Genomic DNA, 21,387 nt, shown 5'->3' with positions numbered 1-21,387 from the left:
TTTAAACGTTCATAACTTTGTCAATATTCAATGAAATTGAGTGATTCAAAAATGGAAATCATAGTTCTCGACGAGATGAAGAGAATGGTACCTTGCACGATATCTAACTCACCGTGGTTTGTTCAGAAAATGCCTCGAAAGCAGCAGAGGTCGCCGGAAACTGGGTAAGATTCAAATGGATATAACTTCTTCAATACTCAACGAAATCGGGTGAAACAAAAAGGAAACTTGTAGTAGCGAATGAAGAGATTAATACCTTGAACGCATGCCAACGCTTCGTGGTTTGGCCTGAAATTGGCTTAAAAGTGACAAGTTTCTCGCCGAAATCAGGGAAAGTGATCCTAGTTCATTTTCTGCGTTCAAATACGCCAACCAACTTCAAAGACAACCTAACTTACTTCTAAAACACGATCTACTAGGTTTTAAAAGGTTTTGGAACATTACCTTCACTAATATCGGCAAGGTCTTCGCCGGGGAAAACCACAGTTCCTCGCCGGAGCTCCTTGGCTCGACGGTAGTAGCTGGGTTCGACATAGGGTGGTCTGGTGGGGTGGTGTCGTCTTCATTGATGTGGTGTGGAAGTGAGGGTGTGTGGGTTGGTTCACGGGGAGAATGAGAGAGTACAGAAAGGGGGCTCGGGGGAAAAAGAGAAAAAGAAGAAAGTGAGGGAGGAGAAAACTGAGAGTGAAGAGAGAGAGAGAGAGAGAGATGCCGGGGTATACAAATCAGGGGGTGGGCCTCTTGGGCTCACCAATTAATACCCAAAAACCATTTTTAACTAAAAACCCAAAACTATTTTTAATAAATCGAGGGTGGGGTGTAACAGTTAGAACCTTTCAAATGTAAAATATTGTTTTTATGATTTCGCGTCTTTCGTTCCAACTTTAATGTTGTGTCATTTTTAACTTGGATTTGCAACTCGAATCATAGAGCACTTACCCACGAAACAAAATGAAGAGCAAAACAAAATGTCATGGAGTTTTTGCAAGAGAACAATAGTTCAATTGGGTAAAAGTATTTACTCTGTATTCATATTCTCAAGTATAATTTTCTCTCCCTTACTATTGCTCGCATAAAATAAAAAAATAAAATTTGTGGGGTTGTTAGAGTTTCTTGTACTCCCCCATCTTCCCATTACATTACACCACAGACAGTGCCATAGTAGGCTACAAGTAAAAGCACACTTCACGTATTAAAGATTATTCAAAAGGTGTTTAGCCCCAAAAAGTGTAAGTAATTTGGTTAATTAGGGTTGGAGATAAGATTGTCATGAAATGTCCCTCAGAAGAACAACAAAAAGTGATAATTCTCAATATTTTTTTGGGAGAAAATCTATCACAACATTTAATATTTGAGGAAGTGTGAACCTCTTTTAAGGAAAAAGATCTTTGCTGGATTCTTTTTCTGAGGATCCTAAGGATCCTGCGATTGTAACCATTCATCGTACATCATATTGTCATAAATCATTTCAAATTTTAAAATTAAAAATTAAATATAAATAATACCTAACAAAAATTGACCGCACGATGTACGATAAACGGTCACGATCACGAGATCCATAGGATCCCCAAAAAAAGGATCCGGCTTGGATCCTTTTCCCTCTTTTAGGTGCAACAAACTCCATGATTTTAGCTTAAATAACGGAAATGGGGCACTAATCAAATGATGGTACCTTAATTCTAATGATTGTCGGGAATCAATGTTATTATTGTCTTATATTATGTGTAATTTAACCAGAAAGGAAAAAAAAAAAAAAATTTGCTGCAATGAAGAAACTGCAAGTGTGCAGGAGACTGACTCTAATTTAACCAGAATGAAAACGATGAACGAATTGTGGAAACGGAACTATCTTTCTAGGCTTAATTCGTTCATAGAGAAAATGCTAGATCATGAAGAGATAGGAGTGGGACTTCATAGGGTTGAGCATAGACTTTGTTCTAGGCTTATCTAGTCTAGGCTGCCATACTAGCCCTTAAGGCTCACATGACAATGGAATAACGTTGGCGCGACAATTTCTTAAGGTTTGATGATCGCTAAAGTTAACATGATTGTGACCTTGTTTTAGAATACTTTTAAATTGATTAGAACACTCTTTCACATGGGGCGCTAGTCATGCGACAAATTAACTCATTTGGTAGAATCCACCAATACATATGAGTTTCATCTTTATTAGAAAGATGTACACATACGGGATAAGTAATAATTTGAAAACAAACATTTTTGGCTCAGACAAGAAAAGAAAAAAACCTTAATTGTAGCAGGGCGTTCTAGGATGGGTGGACGCCTCCCAAGCTGAGATTGAGATTGATCCAAAACAAGAAAACATCCGGCACGTCTAACGTCCCAAAAACGTATTGCACCATTACATCCGCCTGTAAGCAAAACCCACTCGATAGAAGTAGACCATTCCACAGTCATGAAAATACAACACTTAGGACCCTCTAGATGCACGAAACTTTATTCTACGTTATAAGTTAAACCCAAGAAACAAGACTAAAAACACTTGGTACTTTTGTAAAAAAAAAACTAGAGAACCCAAAGGAAGAATTTAAATCTACCAAGAGCTTAAATCTAACCTTACAATCCTAAGGTGATCTCCAACCGAAATGGCTAAGTATAGTCCCATCCAGAATTATAGCTCAACAAAAAAATTATTTTTAAGTGATCAGTGTCAGACTATATTTATATACCATCTCTAATTGAAAAAGGACTAAACATAGCCCCTCGGTAATTTATTATTTTTAAGTTTGTTCTTTAACTTAATGGTATTGTTGCATGTTGGTATTGTTACATATTGTTTAAATTTCATGTTGGTATAGTTACAAATTTTATTAAATATTTTAATATTACTTACATGTTAACAACTTAGACATTAAAATAGGTATGAAAAGAGTGTTTGAGGTGAAAAGAATGTGAAAATTTTGAATAAAATAAAGTAAGATAATATGTAAGGGTAAAAAGGATGTGAGAAATAGTGTAGAAATGCCATAAATATTTATAGGAAAAAATTTAAAATTTAAAATTTTGACTAAAAAGAAAAATTCAACAGCAAGTTGACATCAACTAGGGATTGTTGCTGATGTCAGCAAGCTGGAGGTGAGAAAGATCCCCCAACAAACGGGTTGATAGGGGGCTGGAAGCGGCTAGCCCAATAGCCAATAAGGCCATTAATTAGCCATCTCCATTGTAGACAGCCTAAGGTTCTAAGCATGAATTTCTTGCCGTCCACAAATGGCAGGCCAGCCTTGAGCTAAAAATTACAGGTTCAACCAGAAAGTCCAAACGCTAAAAATTTACAAAATGCTAAAAAAACCGACTAGGCTGGATTATTTAAAGAATCGAATTTTCGTGATTGTCCACCCTAAATTTCAAAGAACAATCCCTGCTTATATCCTCAATATTGTCATCCAAAATGTTTCATGTGTTTACATAACCATGATAATTGATAAGAAGTTTAATTCTGCGAATTTCTTGGACATACCGCGGTGGCCAGACAAGGTGTGAGCAAAAGCCTCGGAGGCAATATCACAGAGGCAGACTTGAACATCTTCTTTTCCAGCAGCAATGAGCATGAGAGAAGTTGCCAACGGCGACATTGCAGTCCGGTACGCCTTCCCCGACATCTTGAAGTCCATCACTACCTGAGCCGTATTCGTATCCCAAATGTTGATGTGATGATTGTACGACCCCATCACAAACAGTCCGGTGTCGACGGGATACCATACGGCAGAGGACACCACATACTTATGGCTTATCCACCGCGAACAAGCACTTGTGCCTCGTGATAGCTTCGCCGCCTCCGTAATTGGTCCCGCGCTGGACATCGAACACGGCAGCGGAAGCATCGGAGGTGCCAGATAGCAGGTACCGGCCCTCCGTCAAATCGAGCTGGAGAGAGTTGACGGAGCCGCGGTGAGGGGACACGATGTCTTTGTGATTGGAGAGTGATGTGAGAATTATACGCACACAAATTAACCCTTTTTTTATCAATTGTAGTAAGTATGTAAGTAGGGATCGTTCTAGGCTGGGGATTATGAGGGATTGCAAAATCACTTGAAAACTGACTCAAATACGTAAAAACAAGTTTAAAACACTATACTAGACTCAAAGAATGCAAAACTAAACTTTAAAACACCAAAACAAACCAAAAGACTCAAAACAGCACCAAAACACTCAAAACTGCCTTAAAAACACAATCTGGGCAGTTTTGAACACTAGACACAACTTGGACGAAAATTGGTTTTAACTTGACCTAAGACACTTAAAAACACAAACTAAAGTGATTTCTAACTACTATGACTCAACAAAGTAAAGGGGGATTGGTTTTGGACGAAATTAAAAACAAAACAAACTTTTTAAATTAGAACAGATTGTAAAAACGAATTTGATGTAATTGAATGGATGGGAAGCTAGCTAAGGGGTTCATCTCCACACATGTTATACTTGCATATAAAACGATTTCCAATTGCTTTTCAATAACCCATGAATTCTCAACGCCCCAGATTAACCGTGAATTGCACTAATTAACCCTCAGATTTTCCTAACGTTATTGAATTGGATGATTGCATACGACAACCCAAAGCATTCCCCACAAGTTCCCTACATGAATTGCATAATAGAGATACAAGCAAGAATCATTAAGTTCTTTGAAAACCATAAGCATTGACGAAGCACTCGTTACTATGAATTGCATGAAACTTATGCCAAGAATTTACTTAACGCAATTGAGATCATCAACTTTTACTACTTGTGAATATAATTCCATAACGATTAGGTGAAATTTCCTTATATCCTAGCATCCAATTTATGCATGATAATTAAGCGTGCACTCTCAACCAACACACACAAATCAATGTAATTCACATAGATAAGTAAATTGAATTCACAACTTATGAAACGCAATTAGAAGTAGTCAAATCATATCGCAAGCATAAACATGTATTTCGAATCCCCCCCTAGCCAAGGGGGGGGGGGTTTAGTTCCTCATACGCACAAAACAAAGAGAATTGAAATTAAACATTGAAATCAAAGGAAAAGAAACACCTAGAAATTCCAGCGACGCGAACTCGAATTGCATGAACTTCAGAGCTTCCTTCTCCTCCTCCTTGGTGCGGCAAAGGTCTAGGGACAGGTTTAGGGCCTTAGGTGTATGGATGCATGGTCATGGAGGGATGTAGTAGTGTTTAGGGGAAGGGGATGGTGTGGCAAAGCTTAAAACTAAGGAGAAAGGTGTTTGGTGGCTGCGGCAAGGGTGTGGAGAGGGTTGGACGAATTTCTGGAATGAATGAAGAGGTATGAGAGGTGGTGATCTGATCTAGGGGTCAATATGAGTATATATAGGCACTTAAAACCCTAGGGTAATCAGATATGGACTTGAATAACCCAAATCCACAAGGAAATAGGCTTAGAAATCAGAAATAAAAAGGGATAATGCTTCCTAGGTGCGGCAGGTAAGGAGATGAGGTGATAAGGCTTCTAGAATGCCTTGCAAGGCAAGGGAAATCAGCTTTCTAGAAAGGATAGGTGCGGCACTAAAGGATAAGGCAGATTAGGGCTTCTAGAAACCCTCTAATGCAAGGAAAACTCACGGCAAGGATGGATAAGGTTTCTAGAACAAGGATAAGGTATCCTCAATGGATAAAGTGCCCTAAATGGATAAAGTGCCCTAAATGGATAAGGACTCCTCATTGCACTTGGAAACTTTGCCTATTAGGATTAGGAAACCTTGTCTTCGTCATTCCTTCTTCATTTTGGACTCCTTTTCCTTCTTGGACTTGGAAAACTTCTTTGTTGCTTCACTTGAGACCATTTGGATTTTGACTTTCCTTTATCAAGTAGGAAACCTTAATTGAGTAGGAATCTTCATTCTTCTAGGAATCCCTCGTTGATTAGGAATCCTTCTTCAATTAAGAATCCTTTGTTGACTAGGATTTCATCTTTTAATTAGGCGCTTTCCTACTTCGACTAGGAAACCTTGTTCAAGTAGGAAACATCATCTTCAAATCTTCAATTTCGTCCATCCTCTTGGTTCCAAGCATATGATGTCCATTCCAAGCTCTAATTTGCTCCAAAAGGCTCCAAAATGCATCATTTTGCATACTTTGCCCTTAAAACCTGAAAACACATAGAACTAGCTTAAAAGACTACTTTACTAAGGAAAAACACTATAAATGCACAAGAACAAGCTAAACTAAGGTGCGTAAATATGCTCCTATCAAATTCCCCCACACTTAGCTTTTGCTAGTCCTCGAGCAAAACCAAATGAAACAAAGTAAATAAACGAAGTAAAACGAGTAAAACACAACCTACACCTTCCAACAATCGCCTCAGGGATTTCCAATGCACATGACATGTTAAAAATCATCATTCCCACAGATTTTAGCCATCTTTACGCTTAAGCATTTACTTAATCATAGTCACTACTCATTAGTTCACAAATAACCAATTAAAACATGATTTTGAATGTAGTAACATGCCTTAGAGAATTTCCTCAATTCCTTACAAGATATGCACTCTATTTTCACTCCGATTTTCTAACTACACACCCTACACTTAGTTATATGTGAGAAGATAGATGTAAATATGAAAACGAATGCTCACATATATGTATGACAAAGAAAGCACTTTTCGGAGTTAAAAAGCATGTTTATCAATATGATCTCATGAATGGAATGCTACTACTTAGATGCGAGAACCAGTGACACCATATACTCGTACCAATTTTAAACTCCACAAATTGAAACACATAACACTCAAGATTAAAGTCAAGGGTTGTAACGGGGCTAGGGGTATTGCCTAACAAAGAAAGGTAAAGGATAAAACAAACGTTCTTTAAACAATAGTAAGCAAAGCAATGAACTTGATACTTAGAATTCACTTTAGAGTGCAGAAAATAACTTTAAACACAAAGGGGAATACACTTGCATACTTAGGGTCAAATGCAACGTTTTGGGCCCTTTCTTCAATAACCAACAACTTAGAGCTCCTTTTATGCTCTTCCAACTCCTTTTCATACTTTTCACAACTTTTTCTTTTTTTCTTTTTATTTTGCACGAATTTTTCTCTTTTTTTTTTTTTTTCTTTTTTTTTCTTTTCTCCTAACCCGTGCCTCAATATGAGTTTTGGCACATACCCATATCAAGAATCATTCCCCCACACTTAGCTTTCTGCAATACCATGATCCAAAGGAATTCATCATGAGTCATGCTTAACTACGTTCTAAGAACAAGGGTATGGATAATCCTAATCTAGGCTAGGTGAGGATAATGTGGGTTAACAAACAACATAGGCTAAACGAGGCTCAACGAGGTTAAACCTACAAAAACACATGCATGGAATGATGGCTTTTTGGCTATGGTGGTAACTACTAACTTCATCTTGAATATGTGTTATGCAATTCAATAACATGTTTTGAATGAAATTGGCATGAGTTCTAGTATTTGGAACTAAATGATGAAACGCCTTCTAAGTAGTAACCAAGCAAAGAATAATGAGATCATGCAACGACTTTAGAAAACAAGAATGCATAGATTTTAACTCTCCAAATAAACGTTTAGGCTCAAGTCTCACAAGGTTGTAGCATTTGTTTGAGTTCCTTCCTTCAAGCATGTTACAAAAACTAATTTTTTTTCTTTTTCATTACATGTGAAGTCATAAGTTATAACCAAAACCAAGCATAAACAAAGAGTAAATCAAACTTTCATCCATGTTAATCATTCTCTTTAACAGTCATGCAATTACAAACCGAATCCTCATCATTGTGTTGGAAGGTACCCTAAGACACAAACAAACACACAAAAACAACTTAAAAACAACTCTTTTTGGGTTTTCAAAACAATTTTTTTCAATTTTTTCTGGGATTTTCGGATTTTTAGAACAACAAATACTAAAACACACCAAAACAGCCTAAAAACAGCAAGAAACAACATTTGAAATTATGGGTGACAAAACCCTACGAATTTGCATCAAAACACTTTGGTTACCCCCCCCACACTTAAATCAAACATTGTCCTCAATGTTTCAAGCATAAACTCACACAATTAACAAACAAACAAACAAAACAACAACTAAACAACCTAACATGGCAGAAACGAAATAGCAACAAAGAGAAGAGTTTAGGAACGCAAATCTAGAATTGGAGTGCTTTCTAGGTTTTCCTTTGTTGAATGCATGGGTTGCCTCCCAAGAAGCGCTTTCTTTAACGTCGTGCAGCCGGACGAGCATGCTTCTTATCCTCACTTGGAGCCCACGGCATGGAGTGTGATATCCTCCACAACTAGCCCTTCAACACTTTCGTAATATGGCTCTATGAATGGGAGGGGATAGTGATCCTCCCTAATGGTGGTATTTTGGTCCCGGAAGTCCATGTAAATGCTCCCACCACCTTGAAATCGATTTGGAACCTGCACCAAAGAAGGTAACAACCTATTAGTTGAAATGGGAATTGGAATTGGGATTGGAGACTTACTAGGATGTTGTGGCAATGCCCCTAGGGCAGCCACCATCTCGCAAATTTTATCCTTAGGTACGGCCAGATTGGGTGTTTGTAGGGTAGTGGCGTGCTCCTTGTGCTCTCCTTCAATTCCTTCCTCGATGGTGGTTCTAGAAGCATCCTTCTCGATTGGTGTTGAACGTTCCTGCCCTATATTTTTAATTGTACCAATGGCAAAACAAGAACGAACATCATTAGGATTCTCAATGTATTCAGAAACTTTAAAGTTAATCGTATCACCGCCAAACTCCATAGTTAAGGCTCCCTTGGCCACGTCAATCTTGGTGTGGGCTGTTTTCATGAAAGGTCGTCCAAGTAAGAGTGGCGATGGTGGAGAGTGGGTTGAATCCTCCATGTCAAGCACATAGAAATCTGCAGGAAAAATCAAGTGGTCTATCTGCACCAAAACATCTTCCAAAACTCCTCTCGGGTATGCATTAGATCGATCAGCTAATTGAATAATAACACCATCATTTTTAAGCTCTCCTAGATTCATAGATGCATAAACAGAGTATGGCATGACATTAATTGATGCACCTAAATCTAGAATAGCATGTTCGAACCTTTTATTACCAATTACACAAGGGATGGTGAAACTACCTGGATCTTTGCATTTAGGTGGTAGCTTTCTTTGCAATATTGCAGAGACATTCTCACTTACATGTACCACCTCTTTCTCCCGAATCCGTTTCCTTGTTGTACAAATCTTCTTCAAAAACTTAGCGTACTTTGGAATTTGCTTTATTGCATCAAGGAGTGGGATATTGACATGCACCTTCCTAAACGTCTCTAGGATGTCTTTTTCATCCTCCTCTGTCTTAGATTGCATAAACCTGCTAGGAAAAGGCACATTTAGTGGAATAGAACTAGAAAAATTCGAAGTTGGACTCACCTTGGTGGTTTGGGATGGTTTTGGTGTACTAGAGAGTTGCGGCAAGGTTTTTGCTTCCCTTGCCGTGGCCTTTGCTCTATGTTCTTCTTCTTGCAGCAGCTTTTCCTCCTCATTAAGGCTTTGTTTGGATGGTTTTGGATGATTTCCAAGCTCCTTACCACTTCTCAACGTAATGGCCTTGGCGGTTTCGAACCCTCCCTTTGGATTGACAATGGTTGAGCTTGGCAACCTACCTTGCTCTCGAAATTGTCCCATGAACTCGGCAATTTGTCCCACTTGCTTCTCCAAGTTGTCCACCCTCTTGTCTTGGATTTGCCTCTCTTTGTTTTGAGTTTGGACTTCCTGCGTCAAAGTAGTAAGTAATTGTAAAATCTTATCATTATCACTTGAATTACCTACATTGCTTTGGGCAGGTTGTGCTTGGGCTTGTGGTGGTGCCAACGGCTTTTGATAGAAACCCGAGGGTTATTGCCTAAATCCGCTTTGTTGTTGACCTTGTTGGGGGTCTCGCCATTTGAAATTCGGATGATCACGCCAGCCGGGATTGTAAGTATTAGAAAACGGATCACCACGTGATTGGTATTGGTTGCCATATCCCACGGCATTGAGTGTCTCCCACCCTCCATTCTCAATCAATTGTGGGCACTTGTCCGTAGGGTGTCCTTGCATGGAGCATACGCCACAAGAAGCTACGGTTTGGACTTTTGGACTGTCCATCACCTGAGAAAGTAAAGTAGTGAGGTTAGCCATTTGATTTTGAAGTTCGGTTATGGCACTTACCTCATTGACTTGATGTTGCCGTGGCATACTCCTTTGTCCAATACCTTCGTATTGTTGAGCGTTCAACGCTCGATTAGCAATCAACATCTTTGCAGCCGTAGGGGTCTTGTCCACCAATGCTCCTCCTGCTGAGGCATCTAGCATTTGATGTTCAATAGGTAGAAGTCCCTCGTAAAAGTATTGTAGAAGTAGTTCCTCCTTCATTTGATGTTGTGGACATGAAGCAACAAGAGATTTAAAACGTTCATAATAAGTAGGAAAGGATTCACCCTCATCTTGTTGAATTCCACTTATCCTTTTTCGTAGGAGGATGACTCGAGAAGTTAGGAAAAACTTCTCCAAGTAAGCTCGTTTCATGTTTTCCCATGATGTGACAGTTCCGGGAGCCAATTCGTACAACCAATCTTTCGCTTTCTCTTGGAGAGAAAAGGGAAAGGCCTTCATCTTCAAGATGCTCTCATCCACGTTCACCGGAGTCATGCTTGAGCAAACGACTTCAAACTCCTTCAAGTGCTTGTTCGGATCTTCCATGGATAGCCCATGGTACTTCGGAATGTGATGTATTTCGAGTCATAAACTAGTACCTAAAACAAGTACCTAAAACAAGAAACAAAACAGGATTAAGAATCTGGAATAAAATAAAACAAACGAAAATAAAACAATCCAAGGGATTAGCAAAGTTGCTAATCCCCGGCAACGGCGCCAAAATTTGATGTGAGAATTATACGCACACAAATTAACCCTCTTTTTATCAATTGTAGTAAGTATGTAAGTAGGGATCGTTCTAGGCCGGGGATTAGGAGGGATTGCAAAATCACTTGAAAACTGACTCAAATACGTAAAAACAAGTTTAAAACACTATACTAGACTCAAAGAATGCAAAATTAAACTTTAAAACACCAAAACAAACCAAAAGACTCAAAACAGCACCAAAACACTCAAAACTGCCTTAAAAACACAATCTGGGCAGTTTTGAACACTAGACACAACTTGGACGAAAATTGGTTTTAACTTGACCTAAGACACTTAAAACACAAACTAAAGTGATTTCTAACTACTATGACTCAACAAAGTAAAGGGGGATTGGTTTTGGACGAAATTAAAAACAAAACAAACTTTTTAAATTAGAACAGATTGTAAAAACGAATTTGATGTAATTGAATGGATGGGAAGCTAGCTAAGGGGTTCATCTCCACACATGTTATACTTGCATATAAAACGATTTCCAATTGCTTTTCAATAACCCATGAATTCTCAACGCCCCAGATTAACCGTGAATTGCACTAATTAACCCTCAGATTTTCCTAACGTTATTGAATTGGATGATTGCATACGACAACCCAAAGCATTCCCCACAAGTTCCCTACATGAATTGCATAATAGAGATACAAGCAAGAATCATTAAGTTCTTTGAAAACCATAAGCATTGACGAAGCACTCGTTACTATAAATTGCATGAAATTTATGCCAAGAATTTACTTAACGCAATTGAGATCATCAACTTTTACTACTTGTGAATATAATTCCATAACGATTAGGTGAAATTTCCTTATATCCTAGCATCCAATTTATGCATGATAATTAAGCGTGCACTCTCAACCAACACACACAAATCAATGTAATTCACATAGATAAGTAAATTGAATTCACAACTTATGAAACGCAATTAGAAGTAGTCAAATCATATCGCAAGCATAAACATGTATTTCGAATCCCCCCTAGCCAAGGGGGGGTTTAGTTCCTCATACGCACAAAACAAAGAGAATTGAAATTAAACATTGAAATCAAAGGAAAAGAAACACCTAGAAATTCCAGCGACGCGAACGTGAATTGCATGAACTTTCGAACTTCCTTCTCCTCCTCCTTGGTGCGGCAAAGGTCTAGGGACAGGTTTAGGGCCTTAGGTGTATGGATGCATGGTCATGGAGGGATGTAGTAGTGTTTAGGGGAAGGGGATGGTGCGGCAAAGCTTAAAACTAAAGAGAAAGGTGTTTGGTGGCTGCGGCAAGGGTGTGGAGAGGGTTGGACGAATTTCTGGAATGAATGAAGAGGTATGAAAGGTGGTGATCTGATCTAGGGGTCAATATGAGTATATATAGGCACTTAAAACCCTAGGGTAATCAAATATGGACTTGAATAACCCAAATCCACAAGGAAATAGGCTTAGAAATCAGAAATAAAAAGGGATAATGCTTCCTAGGTGCGGCAGGTAAAGAGATGAGGTGATAAGGCTTCTAGAATGCCTTGCAAGGCAAGGGAAATCAGCTTTCTAGAAAGGATAGGTGCGGCACTAAAGGATAAGGCAGATTAGGGCTTCTAGAAACCCTCTAATGCAAGGAAAACTCACGGCAAGGATGGATAAGGTTTCTAGAACAAGGATAAGGTATCCTCAATGGATAAAGTGCCCTAAATGGATAAGGACTCCTCATTGCACTTGGAAACTTTGCCTATTAGGATTAGGAAACCTTGTCTTCGTCATTCCTTCTTCATCTTGGACTCCTTTTCCTTCTTGGACTTGGAAAACTTCTTTGTTGCTTCACTTGAGACCATTTGGATTTTGACTTTCCTTTGTCAAGTAGGAAACGTTAATTGAGTAGGAATCTTCATTCTTCTAGGAATCCATCTTCAACTAGGAATCCCTCGTTGATTAGGAATCCTTCTTCAATTAAGAATCCTTTGTTGACTAGGATTTCATCTTTTAATTAGGCGCTTTCCTACTTCGACTAGGAAACCTTGTTCAAGTAGGAAACATCATCTTCAAATCTTCAATTTCGTCCATCCTCTTGGCTCCAAGCATATGATGTCCATTCCAAGCTTTAATTTGCTCCAAAAGGCTCCAAAATGCATCCTTTTGCATACTTTGCCCTTAAAACCTGAAAACACATAAAACTAGCTTAAAAGACTACTTTACTAAGGAAAAACACTATAAATGCACAAGAACAAGCTAAACTAAGGTGCGTAAATATGCTCCTATCAGAGAGTTCAAACGTTTGGATCCGGGTTGACTTGATTCGATTCGAGAACGAATTTGGGCAGAGCTTGCCCGCTTCTCTGTCACCGATTGCCCTCCACATTTTCGGAGCATCTTCTTCTTCTTGTGCCAAATGCAAAATCGAAGCGGAGGTTCACAACGCAACCGTGTCGTATCGCAGTGTTTTCTCTCACACTCTGAAGTATGAATTCTCAAACCGGAACCGGTTTTGTTGTTACTGAATCCATTTTCTGTTCTTCCGGGCTTCGCTTTGATTTTCGTCCAGGGTCGACTCGGACAAACTTGGACAGATTATTGAGCGGCAGATGATGCGTCAGTAAAACGGCAGCGTAAGCCTATCTAAAATTGAAAGGTGGGGGTCGTGTTGTGAATGAGAGATGTCAACTGTCGTTCTCGAATGACGAATTCAATTTTTAAATAGGACAGGCCTATTGGCTATTGTGATGAATGTGATTATTGTGACAAATTTAATAATATTAGTTCTTTGTTGGACTTCCAATCATAGATAAACACGTGTTTAATTATAATTTTTTGTTTTAATTATTTGGACACGTGTTTATTTATGATTGAGGTTCAACAAAAGCTATTGCTATTCTTTCTTCTACATCCAATGATAGCCTAACCGAATGAAATTTCCTAACCTAGAATCCACTAGGCAAACCAAAATCATTAGGAATTGAGGAGTCGAGATCTTCTCTGGATCTCTGCGTCAGAGCTCGAGGACTCAAGGATTGAGGTCATTGAAGAGAGAGAATTGGTATGTGTGAAGTTGACAAGTAAAATGAGCTAACGAGGACTACAAAATTTAAAATGAAGACCATTACAAATAAACAAACAACATGTAATTTCTTCCGTGTGTATCATTCTTTTACAATTCCCAACCATCAATTCTTTTACATGTTTCAAGCTGTTACAACCGACAACTTCCAAAATTGTTAAATTCTCAAATGGTATTGCAAATTACCTTAGATTTGGGTCTGCTTGTGGGGAATTCTTCTTCCACTGACACATCGAGTTCTGCGTTTCCTCAAGCCTCAAAGCACTTAAATTTGGAAAGGTGGCATCTACATGCCCAATACCTTGAAGGAAAGCTTCCATTCTCATTATTTTCTACAACCCGTCCCTTCTTCATCACTCTTTCTTTTTCATGTGTTCACATAACCATGATAAGAAGCTTAAATTTTCTAACTTTCTATGTATCAGGTGTGCATCAAACGTCGAATTCTGTGAATTTTGGGACATACCGCGGTGGCCAGACAAGATGTGAGCAAAAGCCCCAGAGGCAATATCACAGAGGCGGACTTGAACATCTTCGGTTCCGGCAGCAATGAGCATGTCAGAAGTTGCCAACGGCGACATTGCAGTCCGGTACACCTTTCCCGACATCTTGAAGTCCATCACTACCTGAGTCGTATTCGTGTCCCAAACATTGATGTGATGATCGTACGAACCCGTCACAAACAATCCGGTGTTGACGGGATACCACACGGCGGAAGACACCGCGTACTTATGCCCGCGCTCGTGCTGCTTATCCACCGCAAAGAGGCACTTGTGCCTCGTGATAGCTCCGCCTCCATAATCGGTCCCGCGCTGGACATCGAACACGGGGGTGGAAGCTTCGGAGGCATCGGATAACAGGTACGGGCCCTCCGTCAAATCGAGCTGGAGAGAGTTGACGGAGCCTCGGTGACGGGAGATGATGTCTTTGTAATTGGAGAGTTGGAGAGTTCTGTTAAAATGCTTGAAATAAACATGTTGGAATAATGGTAGGCTAGTCAATTTTCTTGTTCAAAGTTAGGCAAGTTAGGTTAGTCAAGCAAGTTAGGTAAGTTAGGCAAAATTAGGCTTATGTTCTTTTTCTTCCCTATATATATGTTTCATCTTGTAATTGTTTACATCAAGCAAATATACATCAAAATTTCAATATGGTATCAGAGCCAAGTCGGTCAGGGATCGTTCTTGGTAGAGCATTGGTTGTAAAGTCTCTTGAAATTTCGAGTATGCTCTGTGGTTGCAGTTTTGACTGATCTTCCACATCAGAAAAGATTTCTTGAGATTATTGCTGGTGCAATCTTCCACAAGGTCAACCATTCTAGGCATGGCCTCTCATTCAAAATGGGAAAGTCCCAACCACCCGCTCTATCTCCACCACTCGGATCAACCTGGTGCAATCCTCGTACCACAACCATTGGTGGAAGACAACTACAACACATGGGTTCAATCCATGAGTATGGCCTTAACGGTCAAGAACAAACTTGGTTTTGTTGATGGGACGATCAACAAACCAAGTGAGGATAATTTTGAGGAGCTGCAGCAATGGAATCGCTGCAACAACTTGGTCAAGACATGGCTACTAGGCTCCATGTCAAAGGAGATTTCAGGGAGTGTCATCAACTACAAGGATGCTCGACAAATGTGGACCGATCTGCAGGAGAGGTTCTCACATGTGAATATAGTTCAACTGTTCCATGTTGAGAACGAGATTCATGATTGCGTCCAAAGCAATATGAGTGTAAGTTCTTACTTCACTAAACTTAAAAGTTTATGGGATGAACGTGATACTTTGTGTTCCATTCCAGCATGCAGTTGTGGAACAAAGAATGAGATGAACTCATATGTTGAAACTCAGAAAACCATGAAGTTCCTTATGGGACTGAACGAATCATATGCTACGGTTCGAAGCAATACTCTTCTTCTCGAACCACTGCCTACGGTGAACAAGGCATATGCATTGGTCCTTCGACATGAACGCCAGGCAGAGGTTTCCAGTGGAAAAAGCACACAACTAGAAACTGCTGTCTTTGCAGTGAAGAATCTGTCGCGAGAACCTACACCTGAAGACAAGGAGATGCGATGTGGAAAGTGCAATAAAACCAATCACATCACCAAAAATTGTCGTGCACATCTCAAGTGCACTTTTTGCGGATGGAAAGGCCACACCTTCGATTTCTGTCGAAAACGGAAAGCAGCCACAGAGACCGAATCCAATCGTCTCTTTTCTTCAAAGGGCAATCAAGTTTCACAAAGTAACAAGCAAGAGACAGTGCCTAATTTCCCGTTCTCTCAGGAGGACTGCAAGCAAATCCTTCAGATGTTGAACAAGAACAAATCATCATTTGCCAATCAAGTCAGTAATCCTCCTAGTCATGAAGAACTTTCAGGTAAAGCCTTCTCTTTTCCATGTAAAGGAACCAAAAGTATTTGGATCCTGGACAGTGGTGCCACGGATCACATAGTTTGCAGTCCTAGTCTCCTTACACACTCACGAGCTGTTGAAAATCATACAGTTGAACTGCCAGATGGTTCCGTTGCCAAAGTCACTCACATTGGACAAGTTGTTTTCTCTCATAATCTTATCCTTGAAAATGTCCTATGTGTGCCGTTCTTTAGGTTGAATTTAATATCTATCAGTAAACTAGCCTATGATTCCTTATATGTCACCATTTTCTTCACCCAATTTTGTGTCATTCAGGACGTTCGCTCGGGGAAGATGATTGGGACAGGAACTGAAAGGGATGGACTTTACTACCTCGACCCATCAAAGAAAGGAACATGCAACAATATTCAAACCGTCTCACCAAAGCTTTGGCACCAACGCCTAGGACACCCATCTCATAAAGCCACTTCGTTATTACCTTTATTTAACAATAAGGCTTGTGATTTGGAAAAATGTTTAATTTTCCCATTGGCCAAACAAACAAGATCACCCTTTCCTTTGAGCTCTATTTCTACCAAATCATGTTTTGAATTATTGTATATTGATATTTGGGGTGGTTATCAAGTTGCTTCTATTTCAGGTGCCAAGTATTTCCTTACCATCGTAGATGACTACACTAGAAGCACTTGGGTTTATTTGATGAAACATAAATCTGACACAAAAGACATTTTAGTGGGATTCATTCAAATGATTGAGACTCAATTCAATACCAGAGTTCAAATCATACGAAGTGACAATGGCCCTGAGTTTAAGCTTGAGCAATTTTATGCTCTCAAAGGCATCATACATCAATCTAGTTGTGTCAACACACCACAACAAAATGGTGTTGCCGAACGTAAACACCGACATTTGCTCAATGTTGCTCGGGCTTTGCTCTTTCAAGCTTGTTTGCCAAAACGTTTTTGGGGGGATGCAATCTTAACCTCAGCTTACCTCATCAATAGAACACCCACTCCACTTCTCCAAGGTAAAACACCTTACGAAAAACTGTTTCACAAAGCACCTAACTATTCACATTTAAAGGTTTTTGGTAGTTTATGTTTTGCTTCTACACATGCCCAAAGGCCCTCTAAATTCGACCCCCGTGCAATCCAATGCATTTTTCTTGGGTATCCTTATGGTCAGAAGGGTTATAAATTGTTTGATATAAAACACAATAAGACTTTTGTTTCTAGGGATGTTGTTTTTTTTGAAAATCATTTTCCATTCCAAAATCATACCACTTCCGCTGCCCCGTCTCCATCAAACATTACACCCTCATCCATCACGTTTGACTTGACCTCTCCCATTGAGTCGCACTCAAGCCTTGCACCCGAAGACATAAACACCACCTCTCCCACACTTACCGACATCACACCACCCTCATCTCCTTTACCTACTACAACTCCACCACCAGATACCTTATCAACACCTTCACCACTCTTCCCCACCTCCACATACCCTACACATACTCTACACTCTTCACCACCTCCAACCACTCCATCACCAGACCAACCACCTCCACTCCGTCGTAGCACTTGACCGACCAAAACTTCCACATTTTTGCAGGACTTTCATGTTGAGGTGGCCCTCCCTTCCCGCGTTGCTCCCACATCTTCCACAAGCATGGTCCAGTCATCAGGTACATCTCACCCCATATCTCATTATTTATCTTATGACCATGTATCCCCCACTCACAAAACCTTTCTCACCACCCTCACCATTATCAAAGAACCCACCAGTTTTTCGCAGGCTGTTCAGGATCCAAAATGGAGTGACGCCATGCAAAAAGAGATTGTTGCCCTTCATGACAATCGCACTTGGACTCTTGTGCCCTTACCACCTCACAAACATCCCATCGGTTGCAAATGGATCTATAAGGTGAAGCTTAAACCTGACGGCAGTGTTGAACGCTACAAAGCTAGTCTCGTTGCTAAAGGCTACAGTCAAATTGAGGGGCTTGATTATCGGGAAACTTTTGCTCCAGTTGCCAAGCTCACCACCGTCCGCGTCCTCCTGAGTATTGCCTCCATACGAGGCTGGCATCTTCATCAACTTGATGTGAACAACGCATTCTTGCATGGTGACTTATACGAGGAGGTTTATATGTCCCTACCTCTTGGGTTCGGACGAAAGGGGGAGACACGAGTATGCAAATTACACAAATCCATTTATGGTTTAAAACAGGCCTCGAGACAATGGTTTATCAAGCTGTCTAGTGCTCTCAAGACTGCTGGCTTTCATCAATCATGGTCAGATTACTCATTGTTCGTCCGAAACCGTCAAGGCAGTTTCATGGCATTACTTGTGTATGTTGATGACGTGATACTTGCAGGTAACAATTTAAGAGAAATTGAAGAGACTAAACTCTTCATTTCCCAACATTTTAAACTAAAGGATTTGGGAAAACTCAAATATTTTTTGGGAATAGAAGTTGCAAGATCTAAACAAGGGATTGCCTTGTGCCAACGCAAATATGCGTTGGAAATACTAGAAGATGCTGGGTTCCTTGGTGCGAAGCCCTCACGATTACCAATGGAACCAAACCTGTCCCTTACACAAACTGATGGGACGTTCCTACATGATCCTTCTTCATACAGGCGACTCGTAGGGAGGCTGATTTACTTAACCATCACGCGACCTGACCTGACTTATGTGGTTAATATGTTGAGCCAATTCATGGACAAGCCACGACAACCACACCTTGAAGCGGTGCATAAGGTTCTCAGGTACATCAAACAATCTCCTGGACAGGGAATTCTTTTGCCTTCTACAGGTTCACTACAACTACAAGCCTTTTGTGATGCTGATTAGGCCCGATGTAAAGACACTAGAAGGCCAATAACCGATTATTGTATCTTCCTTGGACAAGCACCGATATCTTGGAAAACGAAGAAACAAAACACAATATCTCGTTCCAGTGCAGAGGCAGAATACCGTTCTATGGCTACTACTTGTTGTGAAGTTATATGGCTAAGAAACATTTTGAAGGACTTGCAAGTAAATCATGCACAACCAGTCACAATGTTTTGTGATAATCAAGCTGCCATGCACATTGCTTCGAACCCAGTGTTTCATGAACGAACGAAGCATATAGAGATAGACTGTCACTTAATACGTGAGAAGATTCAAATGGGAATGGTGCAAACAGCTTACATACGGACCTCGAATCAACCTGCAGACTTGTTCACCAAACCACTAAGCTCGGCACAATTTGAGGTCTTAATTAGCAAGTTGGGTGTCATCGACATTCACACTCCAACTTGAGGGGGAGTGTTAAAATGCTTGAAATAAACATGTTGGAATAATGGTAGGCTAGTCAATTTTCTTGTTCAAAGTTAGGCAAGTTAGGTTAGTCAAGCAAGTTAGGTAAGTTAGGCAAAATTAGGCTTATGTTCTTTTTCTTCCCTATATATATGTTTCATCTTGTAATTGTTTACATCAAGCAAATATACATCAAAATTTCAATAAGTTCGGATCCAGGTCGACTTGATTCGATTCGAGAACAAATTTGGGCGGAGGTTGCCCGCTTCCCTGTCTCCGATTTCCCACCACATTTTCTGAGCATCTTCTTCTTGTACTAAATGCAAAAGCGAAGCAGAGGTTCACAACGCAACGGTGTCGTATCGCAGTGTTTTCTCTCTCACACTCTGAAGTATGAATTCTCAAACCGGAACTTGTTTTGTTGTTAATTCGTTTTCTCTCTCACACTTTGAAGTATGCACTCGCCCAATGAATATCACATAGCTCCGGTAATGCAAATTTTGGCATATCTACACCCAGTACAGGAATACTTTATGAAAAAACATGAACATCTAAAAGTTGAGAGGTTTACAGATGCAGATTGGGCTAACAATGTTACTGACAGACTCTTTACATCTAGATATTTTACGATTGTTGGAGGTAATTTGGTTACGTGGTGTAGTAAGAAGCAGAAAGTGGTGTCAAGGTCGTCTGGAAGCTAAGTATAAAGGTATGGCACATGAAATATGTGAACCTCTTTAGTTACGTAAACTTTTGAGATATCTTGGTTTTGAACTAAAGGAGACTAAGTAGTTATATTGCGACAATAAATCTGCAAGATAGATAGTTGACAATAAATCTCGAGCTTCAGCAATCCCCGAAGCCTCGACAACACACTGCAGCCACCACGAAGCCTCGAGCTTCAGCAATCCCCGAGTTCAACAACACATTAAAGCCCCACGAAGCCCCGAAGTCAACGACTTTGCTGCGGTTATTCCTCCCTGCTACCTTGCCAACATTGAACTTCTTCCCTACCATGACCACCATGTGGGTGTCGAAGACAGAGAGGTAACCCCGCCCCGCCCCACCCCACCCCACCCCACATTCCTCTATTTTTTTTTCTCCAACCACCAACACTGTAACAACCAATAATCCATTCTTTAGCCAATAGTTGTGCATCATTGCAAACCCACAACCCAAGCCTCTTAATTTCCCACAAATTAATCTTTTACTTTTATTCATTTCTAATTCTAAAGAGAAAGCTGAAGCTTTGAACTAAGAAAAATGGGGATTTGAGATTTCGTCTCCAGGACAACCATTTCGTTGAATTGGGATTTTTTTGGGGTTTTCTCCCTGCAACCCAAGTTTTATTTGCTTCAGAAAGCCATGGAATTTTTCAATCAACGTACGGTGGTTGTGATTTCACTAATTTGTGAGAGCACTGATTGTGGTAGCTAGCAGGGCGAAGGTGAGGGTTTTAGGTTAGTTGGGAGAAAAGTGAGTTTAGTTGTTTGATTTCTAACGAGGATGGGTGAGGTTAAAGATAGACGAGGATGGGTGAGGTTACTGAACACAAACCCAGAAAAAGCAATTGTCGAGCTCGGCGGGGATGGCGTCGAGGTGGGAGTTGAGGAGGAGGGAGGGGAGGGAGGGTTGGACATGGTGGCGGTGAAGAGCATCGGAGGTGGAGGGGTTTGGGCTCGGTGAAGGTGAGGGGCTCGGGAGGGGAGGGAGGGTTGGACATGGTGGCGGTGAAGAGCATCGGAGGTGGAGGGGTTTGGGCTCGGTGAAGG

General features: G+C 40.3%; 2 protein-coding genes across 4 annotated transcripts in view; both read right to left on the bottom strand.

The window, feature by feature from the left end:
• LOC137716766 (disease resistance protein At4g27190-like) overlaps positions 1-21,387 on the bottom strand; it is a 55,799-nt gene that overhangs the window by 12,501 nt on the left and 21,911 nt on the right. The gene's annotated exons all lie outside the window — the stretch shown is intronic.
• LOC137718526 (WD repeat-containing protein ATCSA-1-like) lies at positions 1,879-19,908 on the bottom strand. Its single transcript, XM_068458080.1, has 3 exons — positions 19,829-19,908; positions 14,400-14,887; positions 1,879-2,441 (listed from the first exon to the last, which is right to left on the bottom strand). The coding sequence occupies exons 1-3, from the start codon at positions 19,906-19,908 to the stop codon at positions 2,170-2,172; spliced, it is 840 nt and encodes a 279-aa protein (XP_068314181.1). The 3' UTR covers positions 1,879-2,169.

The sequence above is a fragment of the Pyrus communis genome, chromosome 15, assembly GCF_963583255.1.
Source record: "Pyrus communis chromosome 15, drPyrComm1.1, whole genome shotgun sequence".
Classification (NCBI taxonomy): Eukaryota; Viridiplantae; Streptophyta; class Magnoliopsida; order Rosales; family Rosaceae; genus Pyrus; species Pyrus communis.
This window is presented reverse-complemented; position numbering and strand designations above follow the sequence as displayed.

Coding starts and splice junctions, on each gene's coding strand:
- LOC137718526 (XM_068458080.1), bottom strand. CDS start 19,908: ATGTGGTGGGAAATCGGAGACAGGGAAGCGGGCAACCTCCGCCCAAAT. Junction 14,888..19,828: donor CGAATCAAGTCGACCTGGAT/CCGAACTTATTG, acceptor CAAGCATTTTAA/CAGAACTCTCCAACTCTCCA. Junction 2,442..14,399: donor CATCTTGTCTGGCCACCGCG/GTATGTCCCAAA, acceptor TCGTGCATCTAG/AGGGTCCTAAGTGTTGTATT.